Source organism: Protopterus annectens, chromosome 10.part0, assembly GCF_019279795.1.
Source record: "Protopterus annectens isolate FY-2018-M chromosome 10.part0, PAN1.0, whole genome shotgun sequence".
NCBI lineage: Eukaryota > Metazoa > Chordata > Ceratodontiformes > Protopteridae > Protopterus > Protopterus annectens.
The window spans coordinates 1827688283-1827712808 of NC_056744.1; the positions used below are offsets into that span (position 1 = coordinate 1827688283).

Genomic DNA, 24526 nt, shown 5'->3' on the forward strand with positions numbered 1-24526 from the left:
GTACTGTATGCCACGGTATCATCAATAAGTGAACAAATACCTCCTGCTGTTGTATAAAAAGTATTTTTTATGATGATAAAAAAATGTTAAGCGCTTTCACCCACTAAACTGTGGGCTTATATGTCTGTGTATATTATGTGTATTGAGAAAGATAATTCCTATATCTGTTGATTTTAATCAACTCAGTGCCCCTCTGTATCAACCTATTTCATCTCCAGTATAGGTTTGCACGAAATGTGGCAATTGAGACCTGGTGAGGTGGCCTCATCCAAAAACAATTGCCACCACACTTCCTTGAACCACAGGAATCATACTAAAAATGTGGGACTTGTAATCAATGTGTGTATATTTTAGAAAAGGAGAAAATGAAAATAGAGAACGGATCACACATTACAGTGAGATTCAAACATGGTAACTGTAACACAACAATGTCATCTATATGGCGAAGTGCACTAACTGTGCATGTTATTATATAGGAAAAATGGAGAGATGTTTTAGAAAATGCATGTATTATCACATGTACAGTATTAGAAGGAAGGACACTACCAGTGCCTTATACAGACATATAGAGAGAGTAGGAGAGACACATGATTTCAGATTTTCCATATTAGATATTGTCAAAGTGGACCCCAGGGGGGGGAGATCATAAAACCCAGCTGGGGTTCAAGGAAGTGTGGTGGCAATTGTTTTTGGATGCAGCCACCTCACCGGGTCTCAATGACCACATTTCGTGCAAACCTATATTGGAGATGAAATAGGTTGATGCAAAGGGGCACTGAGTTGATTAAAATCAACAGATATAGGAATTATCTTTCTCAATACACATAATATGATGAAGTTTAGATATATTTATTTAGTAGTTAGGTAATGTGTATGCAATAACAAATTTTTCTATTGACCATTTTTTAATAGATAATTAAAGGTAGTGCAATATTGTGTATACAATCACTATAGGACAATATATTGCACTATATTAAGTATATATTATGTATTCAGTATCATGTGGAATGATGATTTTGGTAATATAACATTTATTCAATATGTTTATAATGTACGACGATGATAGAAGTTATTCTTAACATATATATATTTTTTCAACAATTTTTTCAACAATTTTTAAACAATTTTATAGGCATATTTTATAGATAGATTTTATGCAATACAGTGTAATTGTTTAATTTTGAATTAATTGAGTGCAAATAAGGGGTATATATACAAAAAGATCCATTGTTATGTTGTAGTAGGAACAGTATGTGTATACAGCTTTAAACGAAAAAAGTTTGGCACCAACTTTTGAATTTAAGCTGTAGTGTTTTCAATTTACAATGTTCTGAAGAAGCCCACAGTTTAGTTGGTGAAAGCGCTTAACATTTTTTTATCACGGAATAAAAAATACTTTTTATACAACAGCAGGAGGTATTTGTTCACTTATTGGTGATACCGTGGCATGCAGTACATTTGTTGTGCTTCCACACAGTGTGTATAAAGGAAAAGGACATATGCATGGGTGTTGAATTTAATGCGGATATGGCAGCGATAAAAAGCATCTGTCTGATGACTGCAACATTTTACAGTCTAATGAGATTATTAGTAAGGTCATTAGTGGCTCCCTGTTTTTAAACAAGGGGAAAGAATCTGAGGGGGTTGTTAGACAAGGGAAGAGAAAGGAAACGTGTAGTGACGATTATTACTACTGTAAAAGTAAAAGGATAATATACTTGAGGGAGCTGTATGTTGTGTAGGTTTATGAATAATAGACCCTTTTATGGATCCATTCACAGGGTGCTGTTATGGTAGTAAGGATAGATAAACTTGTCATTTTGTGAGGGTAAAACTTATTGAAATTGTTTAACAGAGTTCATGACCACTGTTATTCTGTAATGAGAAACAAAGAATATAATACTTTTTGTAGACATTCAATTAAATGTGTAAGTCAAAAAAAGTTTTCATTTTTTGTTCAAGAGAAGGTGGAAGAACAAGTCATAGGTGGGGATATTGATTTATCTGGGGATTTGAAGGAAATTCATTGGCGGATTTAATTAGAAGCAAATAAAAAAGCAGGTTTGAATAAAATAATTACTTTAAAACCTGTATTAAAAATAGATGGTTACACATAAAGTAAGGGCTTTGAAATGGTAATTAACTATAAGTTATTTTAAGATAATTTATCCAATATGTGAGTGATGGCATGGTATCTGACCAAGTCCTACGTGTTTTAGAGACTAAAATGCTTACATTTTTTGTTGTTTTAATAAAAGTGTTGTGGAGAAGTTGGATTTTCCTGTGCTTTATTTTATTTATTTAATGATACTAAACTATTTTCACATGATTTCTGCTTGTTTTTGAGTATATTTTATATATATATATATATATATATATATATATATATATACATACATATATATATATATATATATATATATATATATATATATATATATATATGTACAAATACCGTGCGAACAGGAACAGAAGAGAAAAGACTCGTATACTACTAAAACTTCCACTAAGAAACCAAATGAAAAAACTGCACTCGGAGACTGAACAGATTCTAAGCGCTTTCGTTCGTTTATTGATATGTCGAACTTCATTCTCTGAAGAAGTTCGACATATCAATAAACGAACGAAAGCGCTTAGAATCTGTTCAGTCTCCGAGTGCAGTTTTTTCATTTGGTTTCTTAGTGGAAGTTTTAGTAGTATATATATATATATATATATATATATATATAGTTATACACACACACACACACACACACACACACACACACACACACACACACACACACACACACACACACACACACATACACACACACACACACATATATATGGTTTACATTCATTTACTTGAACTGGATTCAGCCGAATGATCTCATAATCACAATGCTTCAATGAAAATTCAAAATGCCAAATTCTGGTATGTTCAAAACAAATCCCAAATTCAAAACTCTCTACCACTCTGGACCTAGGAGCAAGCAGTAACATGGGTTGTGAAGGGGGTCTCCCTAGGAGCAAGCGGTAACACGGGTTGAGAAGGGGGTGAGACTTGTCAGTCAGACATGTTGGTATTTAGCATTTTCAATGTTTGTATTTCAGACTTCGTGCAAAGTGGATCCGACCGAATGCAATTTGCATAAATGAATGTAAAGCCATATAATATATATATATATATATATATATATATATATATATATATATATATATGTATATGTTTATTTCCCCTTATTTATACTTTCTTATTCTTCAATGTTACCTGCTCCATTTTCCATGCTAAGCATGGGTCTTCCTTTATTCTTACCTGGGCTGAAATAGGTCTAGATGGATCTGTGCTTTGCCAGTTAACACATTTAAATAAATGATGTTGTACATCTGATTAATGGCGTTATGTTTAGTCTTCTCAGAAATTATGGCTAAAAAGGTCTTCTTTATGAACTAGCCTATCTACATGATAAGTAAGTAAATAAATAACAGAAACAGCATTGCTAAGGAAAGAGATAATTTACTGATATGAAAAGTAACGTTCAACATGCAGTGTTTTAGAAATGCATTATAATTGTAAGGGACAATGTTTGGAATCGAGAAATGCAGTTTCTTTACTTAGCCTGATCTTTACCTGCTGTAAGTGATTACTGCATTTTAGGTATATAGCTCATTTTTAACATCTGAAGTAAGGGCAACATAACTCTCAAATATACCTTAGAGCCAAGCACTGGTAACTTAGGAAAACTAAATGTTTCAGTTGCTTTGATTCACTGATATTATATGTTGATATTTTTGAATTTGTCTCTAAATCATTAAAGATTTTTTTTTTTATTTTCACAGGTGAGCACTGAAACTTCAGGCATTATCAGGACATCTAATTTACTGAATAAAGCCACAAGAGTCACATTCCAAACTGCTGATAATGGTAAGCCAGTCAAAAGGGCATAAATCCCATTAGTTATCATCTCATTATATACCAGTCGTCACATTTCACCAGTGCTTTAACTCTTTTATACTTTTTAAACATGATTCTTTCCTGTAAACCAAATTTCAGTGTCATTATTTTAAACAGTATACTCAGAGCTCTCAACCTCTTAGCACAAAAAATCTAGACAAAGAGAAAAATGGGGGACAAAGACCTAAAGACAGGGACAAAGTTTAAATACTGCTCTTATAACCTTAGAAAATTGGTAGAATAAAAGGTTTTGTGTTACCATGCATTTTCTGAAGGATATGAAGTCTGAAACTCAAATGCCTGTCATTATTTAGAGAATTTAGTCCTCACTGATTTCCAACAAAAATCCAGAAAAAAACACATTTTTTTATGAGGAACATACCAAAAATATGAGGCAAACATCTGGACATTCTGTGAAAATCTGGACAATTGAGAGGTACAAGTATACTAGATTTCAGAATTGTATGTCTGCCTAAAGTCATGAAAAATGTTATCATATTGCCTGCAGAAAAACATAAATATGTGAATTAAAAAGTATATGCATATATATAAACATATGCGTGTGTATGTGTATCTGTCTGTGGCTGCATATGTGCGTGTGTGTGTGCATGTGTGTGCATGCACAAACCCGCACCTGCACAAGTGTGTGTCAGTATACATAGACACAAACACAGCTCATGCGCATGCATGCATGCACACACATACATTTGCATCACTCCTAGGCTGCTATTATTTAGATAAAATGCACCCTCCCCCATGCTGAACCTGTGGAAGCTCACCTTCTCCATCTCCATAATATAGTAATTATTATACATACTTAAGGCTATTTACTTTTATTTTCATACACAAGCTACTTTGTCCATTGTCCATGTCATTGTCCATGTTGGTGTGAATGACCTGAGATGCACCTCCCTGGACTACATGAAAAGGGACATGGAGAAGCTGTCTGATCTTGTAGCCCAGGCAGGTATGGCCCTAGCCCTGAGTAGCATCCTGCCATCACCCAGAATGATACCACAATACAAGGAAAAAATGATTGACTTCAACAATTGGCTAAGCTTCTGGTGTCATTCTAAGGGGATCCAGTATCTGTCTGCCTGGGATGACATGATCGACAAACCACGATGCTTTGCCAGAGATGGCCTGCACCTGTTGCCCCTGGGATTCCAGATACTGGCTAAGGCTCTAGCCACCCCTATAGTGCCTTTTTAGGCAAGGTTCAAATGACAAATTCACCACCATAACAGGTACAAGCAAGCAGAATCTGAGGGTACTGCTACTCAATGCTAGAAGTCTAAACCTCAAAATGCACTCACTTGAGGCACTCCTTAAAATGGAGAACATCGACATCTGTGCAGTGACAGAGACCTGTTTCAAGGCTCCAGTGAGTACCCCTGCATTACCAGGCTATAATTCATACCACACCTTTTGGCCACCTAACCTGGACCGAAACACTAAAGGTGGAGGCATGCCCATATTCATTAAGGATATTCACCCCTCCAGGCTAGTTGCTCAGCATAATGCATCCGAGATTATCCAAGTGCAACTAACTCTGGGCAACACCGCAATCCAAATTGTAGCTTGCTGCAGATCCCCCACCATGCCCCAGGATTCCCACTCCTCATTTCAGGATAGAGTGGAAAATATTAGGATACAACCTAACACCCTAATAATGGGCGATTTCAACTACACCACCATTAACTGGGAAAACTACTCATGTACCAACTCTTGTGCTCAACATTTTCTGGAATTCATAAATTTCAATGCCTTGGATCAACTTATCCACACCCCCACCATGGGCAGCAATATCCTAGCCCTGGTTATTACCAACATGGGCAACCAATGCTCCACACCAGAGGTCAGTTCCTCATTGGTCATATCCGACCACAACCTAATCACCCTAGACATCCACATCCCTCCCCCACCCCCCATTAGGGAAACCGCAGTAAAAAATTTCTCCAAAGCCAACTTCACACTTCTTAAGACAGAAGTGGCAAACTTCACAACACCCATGCTGACGGACAATAGCGGTATGACTGCTGAATCCTACACAACTGCAGCTTATAAGCACTTACACAAGTGCATGGATCATGCAATCCCTAACAGAAACAAGATGCTATCCTCCAAAAAAAGGAATCCAATCTGGTGGTACCCTGCCATAAACAAATTCTACAACATAAGAAAGAAACTGTTGCAAAAATGAGTAAAATCCCATGATTGGAGAAACTCCCTGGTCAGCCTCAGTAAGAAGCTGAGATCCCTCATAAAGTCCTCCAAAGCTAGTTATGAAAACAAAATTGCCACTGACTATAAAGACAACCACAAAGTATTCTATAGCTATGTCAAGAATCTCAATGGCAACATTCAGATCTGCTCTGAGTTACTGCACAATGGCACTAAATATACAGAACCAACTGATATTGCCAACATCCTGACAGATAGGTTCAGTGCTAACTTTACCCCCCCTGTCATCCCCTAAAGGGCCCATCTCTATACCAAAAGAATACAAAGTTCCTGTAATCACAGCTGCACAGGTAAAAAACACTATCCAAAGCCAAGAACACAGCATCCATGGGACCTGACAACATCCCACGCTGTGTTCTACATGAACTGTAGAACAGAATGAACTGGCACCCCACCTAAGTACCATGTTCAATCATAGCCTCACCTCAGGCTATGTGCCCACTGAATGGTGCACAGCGATGGTTATCCCACTCCACAAAGGGGGAGCCACCACAGACCCCAGAAACTACTGCCCCATTAGCCTAATGAGCCTGGTCTGCAAGGCTATGGAACATGTCATCATGGAACTTATAAACAATGACACTGGTAATCTCCAAACTCAAGACCCCACCCAGTTCAGGTTTGTAAAAGGCAGATCATGTCTCCTAAACCTGATAGACTTCTTTGGAGCAGTCACCAAAGCCGTAGATGAGGGTAATGTGGTTCACACAGCGTATCTAGATCTCGCCAAGGCTTTCAACACCATCCCCCCTCTGGAATTATAGATAAACTCACTAAATTAAATATAAATCCCTATGTCACAAGATGGGTTGCCAACTGGCTCACTGACAGAACCCACACTGTAAAAGTAGCAGACTCCAAATCCAACTTCAGACCAGTGACAAGTGGAGTACCTCAGGGTTCAGTCCTGGGTCCTCTCCTGTTTGGTATCTACTTCTCTGAAGTACAGGCTAACACAGAAGGTCTTTGGCTAATGAAGTTCACAGATGACTGCAAACTAGGAGCCGTAATCAAAACTCCAAAAGATGTGGACATCCTACAAAAGGGTCTTGCTGAGACAGATGCCTGGTGTCAAAGCCATGGCCTCAAGCTCAATGCCAAAAAGTGCATTGTCATCCCTTCTGGTAAAAACTCTGTACCCAACTACCACATAGGCGGTAGTCTACTTAACACCAAAAGTGTGATAAGAGACCTTGGGACACAGGTGAACAGTAGTCTCTTCTTTGATAATCACATCACCACAGTAGTCAGCAAACCCTTCTACGTGGCACACCTCATCACAAAAGGTTTCTCATCCAGGAAAAAAGAGATCATTGTTCCCCTCTACTCATCACTCATTAGACTTACTATAAAATACAACGCCCCTTTTGGTGTGTACCTCACAAGACATCTACAACAACTGGAATGGCCACATAAATACCTCACAAAGAGGATTACCGGCCTCGAACAGATGCCCTATGCAGACTGTCTCAAAAAAACTGCATCTTTACTTCATCGCATATCGCCTACTCAGAGGCGATCTCTGCCTAACACACAAAGCTATGTCACACCTAGAGCTTTTAGACATGCTCCACATAAAGAAATCCCAATCCCTACAAGCTACACGCTCTAGGGACCTAAACTTTGTCACCACAATTAACAGAACATGCTGGAGGGATAGATTCATGTCCCAGAGACTTCCTATACTCTGGAACAAACTACCTATCTATATCAAACAAAGCTCCTCATTAGCACTCTTCAAGAAAAATCTTGATGATTGGATGGGAGATAGGAAATTCACCCCAGGGATCACTTCTGTGGCTCTGTTCGACAGTGGCACAGGAAAATAATTTTCTTGGGTGGCGAAAGCCAGGGTACCTTTTGGCTAGGCTTATATAGGCCCTAGGGCCAATAGCCTAGTACCTACCTATGAACTTAAGCTTCTATAGTGGTCACTGTGCATTGAATGGGAAATGCATCACAGGGTAGAGGTGTACCGGAAGCTTGAGCCATGTGCTTTCAGAACATTTGGACTTATCAATGTACTCTTTAGTCACCTCAGTGGGTTTTGGGTTCTGATAATTTACTCTTTGTTAAGAACACATGATATAGCAATGCCAGTGTCCGGTGTTGACATTTTAAAGGCCACTGCTATGCTGTCTTTATTGGAAATGTAATAGTATCTCTCTTACTGCCAATATTCTTTCATGTAGCTGGTCAGGTTGGATGCCTTTGGGAATGTACATTTCTCTGTTGATGTCTGTCCTCAGCATAAACACAGCATTTGAGAGGATGTTTCTAGTGATTTAATTGCAATGATGCCTTCATTACATGAGTTACTTTCCTTTGCAGATAGTTCTTTAGCCAGAAATGAAGACAGGAGAAATCAGCTTCGTAATTCAATGGCTCAGGAAATAACATCAAATGACATACTTAAAACCAGGTCAGTAAAACTTTAGTCATTAGCAGGACTATAACTGTGTTTTTGCCAAGCTGATATTGTAACAGCTACCAGTTTGTTTTTTGAACCCCAAAATTTTTGTTCTGTTTCATTTGCAGTAGTCCTGACCAAAATGCTGAAGCAATGCCACTTTAATGCCAGTTAGTGTATGAAGATAGATATTGTGATGCCAAACTAATAGATGTGAAAACCTCAAGTGAGTCATTTTGAAACCTGCATAGTAATTGTCATCCATTCTGAGTGGCAGGGAAGAATAAATTAGAATTTCAGTACTGACACATTATAGACTGTTATTAATCGTTTAAAGCACAAAGACACTGACATGCACACTCATAAATACAGACACACACACACACACACACACACACACACACACACACACAGATGAAGATACTCATCCACTCAGATATGGAAATACCACATATTCATGTGGATACAAACATTTATTTGTTTATTCTTTCTTAACCAAGTGGCTAATTAAAGACTATTTTCACAAACTACCTGGGAAATGTGGCAAACATGTCAAAGGTACTCAAGTGTAAACATAAATATGTATGTTTGCCCACAAATGAACACACTTATGATGGAGTGTAATTCCAAGAATAACCATTAGTGGTACTTGTACATCAGTGTTCAGGGCCGTGGCGTGATGCTGTTCTTTGATGATGGAGTGTAATTCCAACAACAACCATTAGTGGTACTTGTACATCAGTGACATTAGTGGTACTTGTACATCAGTGTTCAGGGCCATGGCGTGATGCTGTTCTTTGATGATGGAGTGTAATTCCAACAACAACCATTAGTGGTACTTGTACATCAGTGACATTAGTGGTACTTGTACATCAGTGTTCAGGGCCGTGGCGTGATGCTGTTCTTTGATGATGGAGTGTAATTCCAACAACAACCATTAGTGGTACTTGTACATCAGTGACATTAGTGGTACTTGTACATCAGTGTTCAGGGCCATGGCGTGATGCTGTTCTTTTGCTTGACCAGCTTAGTGATGCTGCAGATGTCAGACTCCTACAACAGTCAGGCACAGTGACTGACTGAGGTACCAATGGGCCTCACAAAAACAGTAAGTACAAAATAACTGAGCTCCTCTTCACAAGAGGTATAAGAGGCATTCACTGCTGGGGCACCCTTGTACAAGATTGCAGGGGTGCTCCCAAGCACAAGCCTGTAGTCCTCTGTACCCATTCACAATGTGACACAGAGCTGGACAGGCACCAGACAAATCAGTACAATTTACTGCTAAAGCATGTATGAGAAGAGCCAGACCCACTGTGCCCCTCAAGGAACTCGTAAGGGTGGTGTATTCCAAGTCTCATGTGCAGGCCTGACCTTGGCATATTACCCTTGTCAAGTGTGACATGGGGAATCCTGACCCTGGGTTATCACCCTTCTCAAGTGTGATGTGGGGAGTCCTGACCCTGGTGTATTACCCTTCTCAAGTGTGATGTGGGGAGTCCTCATGCTGGCATATTATCTTTCTCAGGTGTCATGTTGCGATAACTGACCATGATGTATAACCCTTCTCAATCACAACATGGGGAGCTCTGACTGTGGTGTATTATCCTTCTCAAATGTCTGTCACACACACACACACACACACACACACACACACACACACACACACACACACACACACACACACACACACACACACTTGATATCAGCCAGACATGCAGGGACCATTGGCTCTCATGTATTATGCTTCTGAAGTCTCACATGGGTAGACCTGACCTTAATGTATTACCCTGCTGAAGTGTAACATGGGGATGCCCTAATCTGAGGCCTTGGTCCTTGATATGTCATGTTTCAAAAAGGCCTAGTATAGAGTTGTATGCTGAGGTTTCACCTTAAGTAGGTGTCATTCAAGGAGCTCTGGCCGTGGCTTAGCTTACCTTCGAAGTATCTTATGAAGAACCCTATTCCTAGTATGTCACCTAACATAAACCCTAGTATGTCACCTTCTGTAAACCATAGTATGTCACCTTCCATGGACCCTAGTATGTCACCATCCATAAACCATAGTATGTCACCTACCATAAACCCCAGTATTTCACCTTCCATAAACCGTAGTGTCACCTTCCATAAACCCTAGTATGTCACCTTCTGTAAACCGTAGTATGTCACCTTACATAGACCCTAGTATGTCACCTTCAATAAACCCTATTCTGTCACATTCCATAAACCGTAGTATGTCACCTACCATAAACCCCAGTATGTCACCTGCTGTAAATCATAGTATGTCTCCTTCCATAGACCCAAGTCTGTCACCTTCCATAAACCGTAGTATGTCACCTTCCATAAACCCTAGTATGTCACCTTCCATAAATCATAGTATGTCACCTTCCATAAACCATAGCACTTCACCTTCCATAAACTGTAGTATGTCACCTTACATACACCCTAGTATGTCACCTTACATAAACTGTAGTATGTCACCTTTCATAAACCCTAGTATTTCACCTTCCATAGACCATAGTATGTCACCTTCCAAAAACCGTATGTCACCTTCCATAAACCATAGTATGTCACCTTCCATAAACCATACATAGTATGTCACCTTCCACAGACCCTAGTCTGACACCTTCCATAAACCATAGTATGTCACGTACCATAAACCCAAGTATGTCACCTTCTGTAAACTGTAGTATGTCACCTTCCATAAACCCTAGTATGTCACCTTCCAAAAACCGTAGTATGTCACCTTCCATAGAACATAGTGTCACCTTCCATAAACCATACATAGTATGTCACCTTCCATAAACCCTAGTATGTCACCTTTCATAAACCATTATATGTCACCATACATAAACCCTAGTATGTCACCTTACATAAACTGTAGTATTTCACCTTCCATAAACCATAGTATGTCACCTGCCATAAACCCTAGTATGTCACCTTCCATACCCCATAGTATGTCACCTTCCATGAAGCATATATAGTATGTCACCTTCCACAGTCCCTAGTATGTCACCTTCCATAAACCGTAGTATGTCACCTTCCATAAACCCTAGTAAGTCACCTTCCATAACCTGTAGTATGTCACCTTCCATAAACTGTAGTATGTCACCTTCCATAAACTGTAGTATGTCACATTCCATAGACTATAAAATGTTACCTTCCACAAACTGTAGTATGTCACCTTCCATAAACCGTAGTATGTCACCTTCCATAAACCGTAGTATGTCACCTTCCATAGACCCTAGTATGTCACCTTCCATAGAACTTAGTCTGTCACCTCCATAAACCCTAGTATGTTACCTCCCATAAACTGTAGTATGTCACCTTCCATAAACCGTAGTATGTCAACTTACATAAACCGTAGTATGTCACCTTCCATAAACCGTAGTATGTCACCTTCAGTAAACCATAGTATGTCACCTTCCATAAACTAGTGTCACCTTCCATACACCGTAGTATGTCACCTTCCATAAACCCTAGTATGTCACCTTCCATAAACTGTAGTATGTCACTTTCCATAGACCCTAGTATGTCACCTTCCATAACCTGTAGTATGTCACCTTCCGTAAACCCTAGTATGTCACCTTCCATAGACCCTAGTATGTCACCTTCCATAGACCCCAGTCTGTCACCTTCCATAAACCCTAGTCTGTCACCTTCCATAAACCCTAGTATGACACCTTTCATAAACTGTATGTCACCTTCCATAAACCCTAGTATGTCACCTTTCATAAACCGTATGTCACCTTTCATAAACTCTAGTACGTCACCTTCCACAGACCCTAGTCTGTCACCTTCCATAAAACATAGTATGTCACCTTCCATAAACCCTAGTATGTCACCTTCCATACACCCTAATATGTCACCTTACCTAAACCGTAGTATGTCACCTTTCATAAACCGTAGTATGTCACCTTCCATAGACCCTAGTATGTCACCTTCCATAGACCATACATAGCATGTTACCTTCCACAGACCCTAGTCTGTCACCTTCCATAAACCATAGTATGTCACCTTCCATAAACCCTAGTATGTCACCTTCCATGAACCCTAGTATGTCACCTTCCATAAATCATAGTATGTCATCTTCCGTAAACCATAGTATTTCACCATCCATAAACTGTAGTATGTCACCTTCCCTACACCCTAATATGTCACCTTACCTAAACAATAGTATGTCACCTTTCATGAACCGTAGTATGTCACCTTCCATAGACCCTAGTCTGTCACCTTCCATAAACCCTAGTCTGTCACCTTCCATAAACTGTAGTATGTCACCTTCCATAAACTGTAGTATGTCACCTTCCATAAACCATAGTATGTCACCTTCCATACCCCATAGTATGTCACCTTCCATAATCTGTAGTATGTCACATTCCATAGACCATAAAATGTTACCTTCCACAAACTGTAGTATGTCACCTTCCATAAACCGTAGTATGTCACCTTCCATAAACCGTAGTATGTCACCTTCCATAGACCCTAGTATGTCACCTTCCATAGAACTTAGTCTGTCACCTTCCATAAACCATAGTATGTCACCTCCATAAACCCTAGTATGTCACCTTCCATAGACCCTAGTATGTCACCTTCCATAAACCGTAGTATGTCACCTTCCGTAAACTCTAGTATGTCACCTTCCATAAACCCTAGTATGTCACCTTCCATAAACCCAAGTATGTCACCTTCCATAGACCCTAGTATGTCACCTTCCATAACCCGTAGTATGTCACCTTCCATAAACCCTAGTATGTCACCTTCCACAGACCCTAGTATCACCTTCCATAGACCATACATAGTATGTTACCTTCCACAGACCCCAGTCTGTCATCTTCCATAAACCCTAGTCTGTTACCTTCCATAAACCCTAGTATATCACCTTTCATAAACCGTATGTCACCTTCCATAAACCCTAGTATGTCACCTTTCATAAACCGTATGTCACCTTTCATAAACCCTAGTATGTCACCTTCCACAGACCCTAGTCTGTCACCTTCCATAAACCGTAGTGTGTCACCTTCCATAAACCCTAGTATGTCACCTTCCATACACCCTAATATGTCACCTTACCTAAACCGTAGTATGTCACCTTTCATAAACCGTAGTATGTCACCTTCCATAGACCCTAGTCTGTCACCTTCCATAAACCCTAGTCTGTCACCTTCCATAAACCCTAGTATGTCACCTTTCATAAACCGTATGTCACCTTTCATATACCCTAGTATGTCATCTTCCATACCCCATAGTATGTCACCTTCCATAGACCATAGTATGTCACCTTCCATAAACTGTAGTATGTCACCTTCCATAGACCATAAAATGTCACCTTCCATAAACTGTAGTAGGTCACCTTCCATAAACCCTAGTATGTCACCTTCCATAAACCATAGTATGTCACCTTCCATTGACCCTAGTATTTCACCTTCTGTGGAACCTAGTCTGTCACCTTCCATTAACCACGTATGTCAGCATCCATAAACCATAGTATGTCACCTTCCACAGTCCCTAGTATGTCACCTTCCATAAACCCTAGTATGTCACCTTCCCTAAACCCTAGTATGTCACCTTCCATAAACCATAAAATGTCACCTTCCGTAGACCATAAAATGTCACCTTCCATAAACTGTAGTATGTCACCTTCCATAAACCCTAGTATGTCACCTTCCATAGACCCTAGTATTTCACCTTCCATAGAACCAAGTCTGTCACCTTCCATTAACCATAGTATGTCAGCATCTATAAACCGTAGTATGTCACCTTCCATAAATCATAGTATGTCACCTTCCATAAATTGTAGTATGTCACCTTCCATACACCCTAATATGTCACCTTGCATAAACCATATGTCACCTTTCATAAACCGTAGTATGTCACCTTCCATAGACCCTAGTATGTCACCTTCCATAAACCATACATAGTATATTACCTTCCACAGACCCTAGTCTGTCACCTTCCATAAACCCTAGTATGTCACCATGCATAAACCACAGTATGTCACCTTCCATAAACACTAGTATGCCACCTTCCATACCCCATAGTATGTCACCTTCCATAAACCACACATAGCATGTCACCTTCCATAAACCGTAGTATGTCATCTTCTGTAAACCCTAGTATGTCACCTTACATAAACTGTAGTATGTCACCTTCCATAGACCATAAAATGTCACCTTCCATAAACTCTAGTATGTCACCTTCCAGAAACCCTAGTATGTCACCTTCCATAAACCGTAGTATGTCACCTTCCATAGAACCTATTACGTCACCTTCCATAAACCTTAGTATGTCACTTTCCATAGACCATAGTATTTCACCTTCCATAGAACCTAGTCTGTCACCTTCCATTAACTGTAGTATGTCACCTTCCATAAACCATAGTATGCCACCTTCCATAAACCATAGTATGTCACCTTCATAAACTGTAGTATGTCACCATCCATAGACCCTAATACATCACCTTCCATAAACCCTAGTATGTCACCTTCCATAAACCGTAGTATGTCACCTTCCATAAACCCTAGTATGTCACCTTCCATAAACTGTAGTATGTCACCTTCCGTAAACCCTAGTATGTCACCTTCCATAAACCCTAGTATGTCACCTTCTGTAAACCCTAGTATGTCACCTGCCATAAACCCTTTTATGTCACCTTCCATAAACCCTAGTATGTCACCTTCCATAGACCCTAGTACGTCATCTTCCATAAACCATACATAGTATGTTACCTTCCGCAGACCCTAGTCTGTCACCTTCCATAAACTGTAGTATGTCACCTTCCATAAGGCATACATAGTATGTCACCTTCCATAGACCCTAGTATGTCACCTTCCATAAACCGTAGTATGTCACCTTCCATAAACTCTAGTATGTCACCTTCCATAAACCGTAGTATGTCACTTTACATAGACCCTAGTATGTAACCTTCCATAAACCGTAGTATGTCACCTTTCATAAACTGTAGTATGTCACCTTCCATAAGGCATACATAGTATGTCACCTTCCATAGACCCTAGTATGTCACCTTCCATAAACCATAGTATGTCACCTTCCATAAACCGTAGTATGTCACTTTCCATAAACCCTAGTATGTCACCTTCCATAAACCCTAGTATATCACCTTCCATAAACCATAGTATGTCACCTTTCATAAACCCTAGTATGTCAACTTCCATAGACCCTAGTATGTCACATTCCATAAACCATACATAGCATGTTACCTTCCACAGACCCTAGTCTGTCACCTTCCATAAACCGTAGTATGTCACCTTCCATAAACCCTAGTATGTCACCTTCCATAGACCCTAATATGTCACCTTTCATAAACCTTAGTATGTCACCTTCCATAAGGCACACATAGTATGTCACCTTCCATAGACCCTAGTATGTCACCTTCCATAAACCATAGTATGTCACCTTCCATAGACCCTAGTATGTCACCTTCCATAGACCCTAGTACATCACCTTCCATAAACCATACATAGTTTGTTACCTTCCGCAGACCCTAGTCTGTCACCTTCCATAAACTGTAGTATGTCACCTTCCATAAGGCATACATAGTATGTCACCTTCCATAGACCCTAGTATGTCACCTTCCATAAACCGTAGTACGTCACCTTCCATAAACTCTAGTATGTCACCTTCCATAAACCGTAGTATGTCACTTTACATAGACCCTAGTCTGCCACCTTCCATAAACCATAGTATGTCACCTTCCATAAACTGTAGTATGTCACCTTCCATAAACCCTAATATGTCACCTTCCATAAACTGTAGTATGTCACCTTCCATAAGGCACACATAGTATGTCACCTTTCATAGGCCCTAGTATGTCACCTTCCATAAACCGTAGTATGTCACCCTCGATAAACTGCAGTATGTCACCTTCCATAAGACACACGTAGTATGTCACTTTCCATGAGGCATACATAGTATGTCACCTTCCATAAACCATAGTATGTCACCTTCCATAAACAGTAGTATGTCACCTTCCATAAATCCTAATATGTCACCTTCCATAAACAGTAGTATGTCACCTTACATAGACCTTAGTATGTCACCTTCCATAAACCATAGTATGTCACCTTACATCGACCCTAGTATGTCACCTTCCATAAACCACAGTATGTCACCTTACATTAAACCTAGTATGTCATGTTTAATAATCCATTATATGAGTAACCCTGACACTGGTATGTTATCCTTTATAAATGACATGAAGAAATGTGTCCCTCAATTCCCACCCTTCCTAAGTATCAAATGAACATCTCTAATCCTGTATATCACCCTTTTCATGTGCCATGTGAGGAACCTTAATCTGGGTACACTCCTGTTTCTAACTATCAGTCAGGAAGTCCTGAACCTGTTAAATCACACTTCCCAAATGTCATTCAATGAATCTTATTCTTGGTCTATTCCCCTTCCCAAGAGTTGGCCAAGGTCTTCAGATCCTGGTAGGTCATCCTTCCCATGGGTTACCTGAGATCTTCTGATCTTGGTATGTCACCCTTCGCAAGAGTTACATGAGATCTCCTGATCCTGCTATGTTATCCATCCCAGGAATTGTGTGAGCTCTCCTGATGCTGGTATGAAACTGATCATGGTATGTATATCCCATCCCAAGAGTTTTATGAGATGTCCTTATTCTTGTATATCATCCTTCCTAAGAGTTACATGAGATCTCCTGATCCTGGAATATCCCCCTTTTCAAGACTTATATGTGATCTATTGATGTTGGTATGTCATCCTTCCCATATGTTACACAAGATCTCCTGATCCAGATATATCACCCTTCCTAGTGTTACACAAGATCTTCTGATCAAGGAATGTCCTCCTTCCCATATGTTACATAAGATCTCCTTATCCACATATATCACCCTTCTCATCTGTTACATGAGAACTCCGAATCCAGATATATCACCATTCCCATGTGTTACATGAGCTCTCCTTATTGAGAAATGTCACCCTTCTCATGTGTTACACAAGATCTCCTGATCCAAATATATCACCCTTCTCATGTGTTACATTAGATCTCTTGATCCAGATATATCACCCTTCTGATGTGTTACATGAGATCTCCTTATCCAGAAATGTCACCCTTCCCATGTGTTACAGAAGATCTTCTGATCCAGATATATCACCCTTCCCATGAGTTACATGAGCTCTCATGATTCAGGAATGTCAACCTTCCCATGTGTTACATGAGATCTCCTGATCCAGGTATATCACCCTTCACATGTGTTACATGAGATCTCCTGATCCAGATATATCACCCTTCCCATGTGTTACATGAGATCTTCTGATTGAGATATATCACCCTTCCCATGTGTTACATGAGATCTCCTGATTCAGGTATATCACCCTTCCCATGTGTTACATGAGATCTCCTGCTCCAGATATATCACCATTCCCATCTGTTACATGAGATCTCATGATTCAGATATATCACCCTTCCCATGTGTTACATGAGATCTCTTGATCCAGATATATCACCCTTCCCATGTGTTTCATGAGATCTCCTTATCAAGAAATGTCACCCTTCTCATGTGTTACACAAGATCTCCTGATCCAGATATATCACTCTTCTCATGTGTCACATGAGGTCTCCTTATCCAGATATATCACCCTTCCCATGTGTTACATGAGATCTCATGATCCAGATATATCTCCCTTCCCATGTGTTACAGAAGAGCTCCTGATCCAGATATATCACCCTTCCCATGTGTTACACAAGATCTCCTGATGCAGGAATGTCACCCTTCCCATGTGTTAGATGAAATCTCCTGATACAGATATATTACCATTCCCATGTGCTACATGACATCTCCTTATCCAGATATGTCACCCTTCCCATGTGTTACATGGGATCTCCTGATTCAGATGTATCACCCTTCCCATGTGTTACATGAGATCTGCTGATTCAGATATATCATCCTTCCCATGTGTTATATCAGATCTGCTGATTCAGATATATCATCCTTCCCATGTGTTACATGAGATCTCATTAGGAAATGTCACCCTCCTCATGTTTCACATGAGATCTCCTTATCCAGATATATCACCCTTCTCATGTGTTACACAAGATCTCCTGATCCAAATATATCACCCTTCTCATGTGTTACATTAGATCTCTTGATCCAGATATATCACCCTTCTGATGTGTTACATGAGATCTCCTTATCCAGAAATGTCACCCTTCCCATGTGTTACAGAAGATCTTCTGATCCAGATATATCACCCTTCCCATGAGTTACATGAGCTCTCATGATTCAGGAATGTCAACCTTCCCATGTGTTACATGAGATCTCCTGATCCAGGTATATCACCCTTCACATGTGTTACATGAGATCTCCTGATCCAGATATATCACCCTTCCCATGTGTTACATGAGATCTTCTGATTGAGATATATCACCCTTCCCATGTGTTACATGAGATCTCCTGCTCCAGATATATCACCATTCCCATCTGTTACATGAGATCTCATGATTCAGATATATCACCCTTCCCATGTGTTACATGAGATCTCTTGATCCAGATATATCACCCTTCCCATGTGTTTCATGAGATCTCCTTATCAAGAAATGTCACCCTTCTCATGTGTTACACAAGATCTCCTGATCCAGATATATCACTCTTCTCATGTGTCACATGAGGTCTCCTTATCCAGATATATCACCCTTCCCATGTGTTACATGAGATCTCCTGATCCAGATATATCTCCCTTCCATTGTGTTACAGAAGAGCTCCTGATCCAGATATATCACCCTTCCCATGTGTTACACAAGATCTCCTGATGCAGGAATGTCACCCTTCCCATGTGTTAGATGAAATCTCCTGATACAGATATATTACCATTCCCATGTGCTACATGACATCTCCTTATCCAGATATGTCACCCTTCCCATGTGTTACATGGGATCTCCTGATTCAGATGTATCACCCTTCCCATGTGTTACATGAGATCTGCTGATTCAGATATATCATCCTTTCCATGTGTTATATCAGATCTGCTGATTCAGATATATCATCCTTCCCATGTGTTACATGAGATCTCATTAGGAAATGTCACCCTCCTCATGTTTCACATGAGATCTCCTTATCCAGATATATCACCCTTCTCATGTGTTACACAAGATCTCCTGATCCAAATATATCACCCTTCTCATGTGTTACATTAGATCTCTTGATCCAGATATATCACCCTTCTGATGTGTTACATGAGATCTCCTTATCCAGAAATGTCACCCTTCCCATGTGTTACAGAAGATCTTCTGATCCAGATATATCACCCTTCCCATGAGTTACATGAGCTCTCATGATTCAGGAATGTCAACCTTCCCATGTGTTACATGAGATCTCCTAATCCAGGTATATCACCCTTCACATGTGTTACATGAGATCTCCTGATCCAGATATATCACCCTTCCCATGTGTTACATGAGATCTTCTGATTGAGATATATCACCCTTCCCATGTGTTACATGAGATCTCCTGATTCAGGTATATCACCCTTCCCATGTGTTACATGAGATCTCCAGCTCCAGCTATATCACCATTCCCATCTGTTACATGAGATCTCATGATTCAGATATATCACCCTTCCCATGTGTTACATGAGATCTCTTGATCCAGATATATCACCCTTCCCATGTGTTTCATGAGATCTCCTTATCAAGAAATGTCACCCTTCTCATGTGTTACACAAGATCTCCTGATCCAGATATATCACTCTTCTCATGTGTCACATGAGGTCTCCTTATCCAGATATATCACCCTTCCTATGTGTTACATGAGATCTCCTGATCCAGATATATCTCCCTTCCCATGTGTTACAGAAGAGCTCCTGATCCAGATATATCACCCTTCCCATGTGTTACACAAGATCTCCTGATGCAGGAATGTCACCCTTCCCATGTGTTAGATGAAATCTCCTGATACAGATATATTACCATTCCCATGTGCTACATGACATCTCCTTATCCAGATATGTCACCCTTCCCATGTGTTACATGGGATCTCCTGATTCAGATGTATCACCCTTCCCATGTGTTACATGAGATCTGCTGATTCAGATATATCATCCTTCTCATGTGTTATATCAGATCTGCTGATTCAGATATATCATCCTTCCCATGTGTTACATGAGATCTCATTAGGAAATGTCACCCTCCTCATGTTTCACATGAGATCTCCTTATCCAGATATATCATCCTTCGCATGTGTTACATGAGGTCTCCTTATCCAGAAATGTCATCCTTCTCATGTGTTACATGAGATCTTCTTATCCAGGAATGTCACCCTTCCCATGTGTTAAAGTGAGATCTCCTGATCCAGGAATGTCATCGCGCCCATGTGGTACATGAGATCTCCTTATCCAGCTATATCACCCTTCCTATATGTTACACGAGATCTACTGATTCAGATATATCACCCTTCTAATGTGTTTCACGAGATCTTCTTATCCAGAAATGAACACCCTTCTCATGTGTTAGACAAGATCTATTGATCCGGATATATCTCCCTTCCCATGTGTCACATGAGATCTCCTTATCCAGATATAGCACCCTTTCCATGTGTTACATGAGATCTCTTGATCCAGATATATCACCCTTCCCATGTGTTACAGAAGATCTCCGGATCCAGATATATCACTCTTCCCATGTGTTACACTAGATCTCCTGATCCAGGAATGTCACCCTTCCCATGTGTCAGATGGGATATCCTGATCCAGATATATCACCCTTCCCATGTGTTACATGAGATCTCCTTATCCAGAAATGTCACCCTTCTCATGTGTTACACAAGATCTCCTGTTCCAGATATATCACCCTTCTCATTTGTTACATGAGATCTCCTGATCCAGATATATCACCCTCCCCATGTGTTACATGAGATCTCCTGATCCAGATATATCACCATTCCCATGTGTTACATGAGCCCTCCTGATTCAGATGTATCACCCTTCCCATGAGATCTCCTTATCCAGAAATATCACCCTTCCCATGTGTTACAGAAGGTCTCCTGATTCAGATATATCACCCTTCCCATGTGTTACATGAGATCTCCTTATCCAGAAATGTCACTCTTCCCATGTGTTACACAAGTTCTCCTGCTCCAGATATATCACCCTTCCCATGTGTAAGACGAGATCTCTTGATCCAGGAATTCCACCCTTACCATGTGGTAGATGAGATCTCCTGATCGAGATACATCACCCTTCCATGTGTTGCATGAAATCTCATGATCCAGATATATCTCCCTTCCCATGTGTTACATGAGATCTCCTGATTCAGATATGTCACCCTTCCCATGCATTACATGAGATCTCCTAATCCAAATATATCGCTCTTCTCATGTGTTACATGAGATCTCCTGATTCAGATGTATCATCCTTCACATGTGTTACGTGACATCTCCTTATCCAGATGTATCACCCTTCCTATGTGCTTAATGAGATCTCTTTATCCAACTATATCACCCTTCCCATCTGTTACATGAGATCTCCTGATTGAGATATATCACCCTTCCCATGTGTTACGAGAAGTTCTAATCCAGGAATATCACCCTTCTCATGTGTTACACAAGATCACCCTTCCTATGTGTTACATGAGATCTCCTTATCCAGATATCTCACCTTTACCATGTCTCACATGAGATCTCTTTATCCAGATGTATCACCATTCGCATGTGTTACATGAGATCTGCTGATTCAGATATATCACCCTTCCCATGTGCTACATGAGCTCTCCTGATTCAGATATATCACCCTTCCCTTGTGTTACATGAGATCTCTTTATCCGGACATGTCACCCTTCCCATGTGTTACATGAGATCTCCTTATCCAGATATATCACACTTCCCATGTGTTACATGAGATCTCCTGATTCAGATATATCACCCTTCCCATGTATTACATGGGATTTCCTGATCCAGAAATGTCGCCCTTCCCATGTGTTTAATGAGATCTCCTGATTCAGATCTATCGCCCTTCCCATGTGTTACATGAGATCTCCTGATTCAGATATATCATCCTTTCCGTGTGTTACATGAGATTTCTTTATCCAGATATATCACCCTTCCCATGTGTTACATGAGATCTCCTTATCCAGATATATCACCCTTCCCATGTGTTACATGGGATTTCCTGATCCAGAAATGTCACCCTTCCCATGTGTTTAATGAGATCTCCTGATTCAGATCTATCGCCCTTCCCATGTGTTACATGAGATCTCCTAATTCAGATATATCATCCTTTCCATGTGTTACATGAGATCTCTTTATCCAGATATATCACCCTTCCCATGTGTTACATGAGATCTCCTTATCCAGATATGTCACCTTTCCCATGTGTTACATGAGATCTCCTGATTCAGATGTATCACCCTTCCCATGCGTTACATGAGATCTCCTTATCCAGATATATCACCCTTCCCATGTGTTACATGAGATCTCATGACTCAGATGTAACATCCTTCCCATATGTTACATGATATTTCCTTATCCAGATATATAACCCTTCCCATGTGTTACATGAGATCTCCTTATTCAGGAATGTCACACTTCACATGTGTTACATGCAATCTCCTGATTCAGATGTACCAACCTTCCCGTGTGTTACATGAGATCTCCTTATCCAGATATATCACCCTTCCCATATGTTACATGAGATTTCTTGATTCAGATATATCACCCTTCCCATGTGTTACATGAGATTACCTTATCCAGATATATGACCCTTCCCATGTGTTACATGAGATCTGCTGATTCAGATATATCATCCTTCCCATGTGTTACATGAGATCTGCTGATTCAGATATAACATCCTTCCCATGTGTTACATGAGATCTCCGTATCCAGATATATCACCCTTCCCATTTTTCACATGAGATCTGCTGATTCAGATATATCATCCTTCCCATGTGTTACATGAGAACTGCTGATGCAAATATATCACCCTTCCCATGTATTACATGAGATCTCCTTATCCAGATATATCACCCTTCCCATGTGTTACATGAGACCTACTTATCCAGATATATCACCTTTTTCATGTGGTAAATAAGATCTTCTCATCCAGAAATGTCACATTTGCCATGTGTTACATGAGACCTGCTGATTCAGATACATCATCCTTCCCATGTGCACTTGAGATCTGCTGATTCAGATGTATAATCCTCCCCATCTGTTACATGAGATCTCCTTATCCAGATATATCACCCTTCCCATGTGTTACGTAAGATTTCCTGATTCATATATATCATCCTTACCATGTGTTACATGAGATCTCCTGATTCAGATGTATCATCCTTCCCATGTGATACATGGGATCTCCTGATTCAGATGTATCACCTTTCCCATGTGTTTCATGAGATCTCCTTATCTAGAAGTGTCACCCTTCCCATACATGATGTTACATGAGATCTCCTTATACAGATATATCACCCTTCCCATGTGTTACATGAGATCTCCTTATTCAGGAATGTCACACTTCACATGTGTTACATGCAATCTCCTGATTCAGATGTACCAACATTCCCATGTGTTACATGAGATCTCCTTATCCAGATATATCACGCTTCCCATGTGTTACATGAGATCTCCTTATTCAGGAATGTCACACTTCACATGTGTTACATGCAATCTCCTGATTCAGATGTACTAACCTTCCCATGTGTTACATGAGATCTCCTGATTCAGATATATCACCCTTTCCATGCGTTACATAAGATCTCCTGATTAAGATATATCACCCTTCCCAGGTGTTACATGAGATCTCCTTATCCAGATATGTCACCCTTTCCATGCGTTACATAAGATCTCCTGATTAAGATATATCACCCTTCCCATGTGTCGCATGAGATGTCTTTATCTGGATATATCACCCTTCCCTTGTGTTACATGACATCTCCTGATTCAGATATATCACCTTTCCCA

The 24526-nt window shown here is 40.0% G+C and overlaps 1 protein-coding gene across 1 annotated transcript in view; it reads left to right on the forward strand.

Moving 5' to 3' along the window:
* LOC122814071 (cytospin-B-like) overlaps nt 1-24526 on the forward strand; it is an 804690-nt gene that overhangs the window by 440903 nt on the left and 339261 nt on the right. The window contains exons 9-10 of the mRNA XM_044086684.1: nt 3823-3907; nt 8513-8603. Of these exons, the coding sequence (XP_043942619.1) occupies nt 3823-3907; nt 8513-8603 (176 nt within the window). The remainder of the gene's footprint in view (nt 1-3822; nt 3908-8512; nt 8604-24526) is intronic.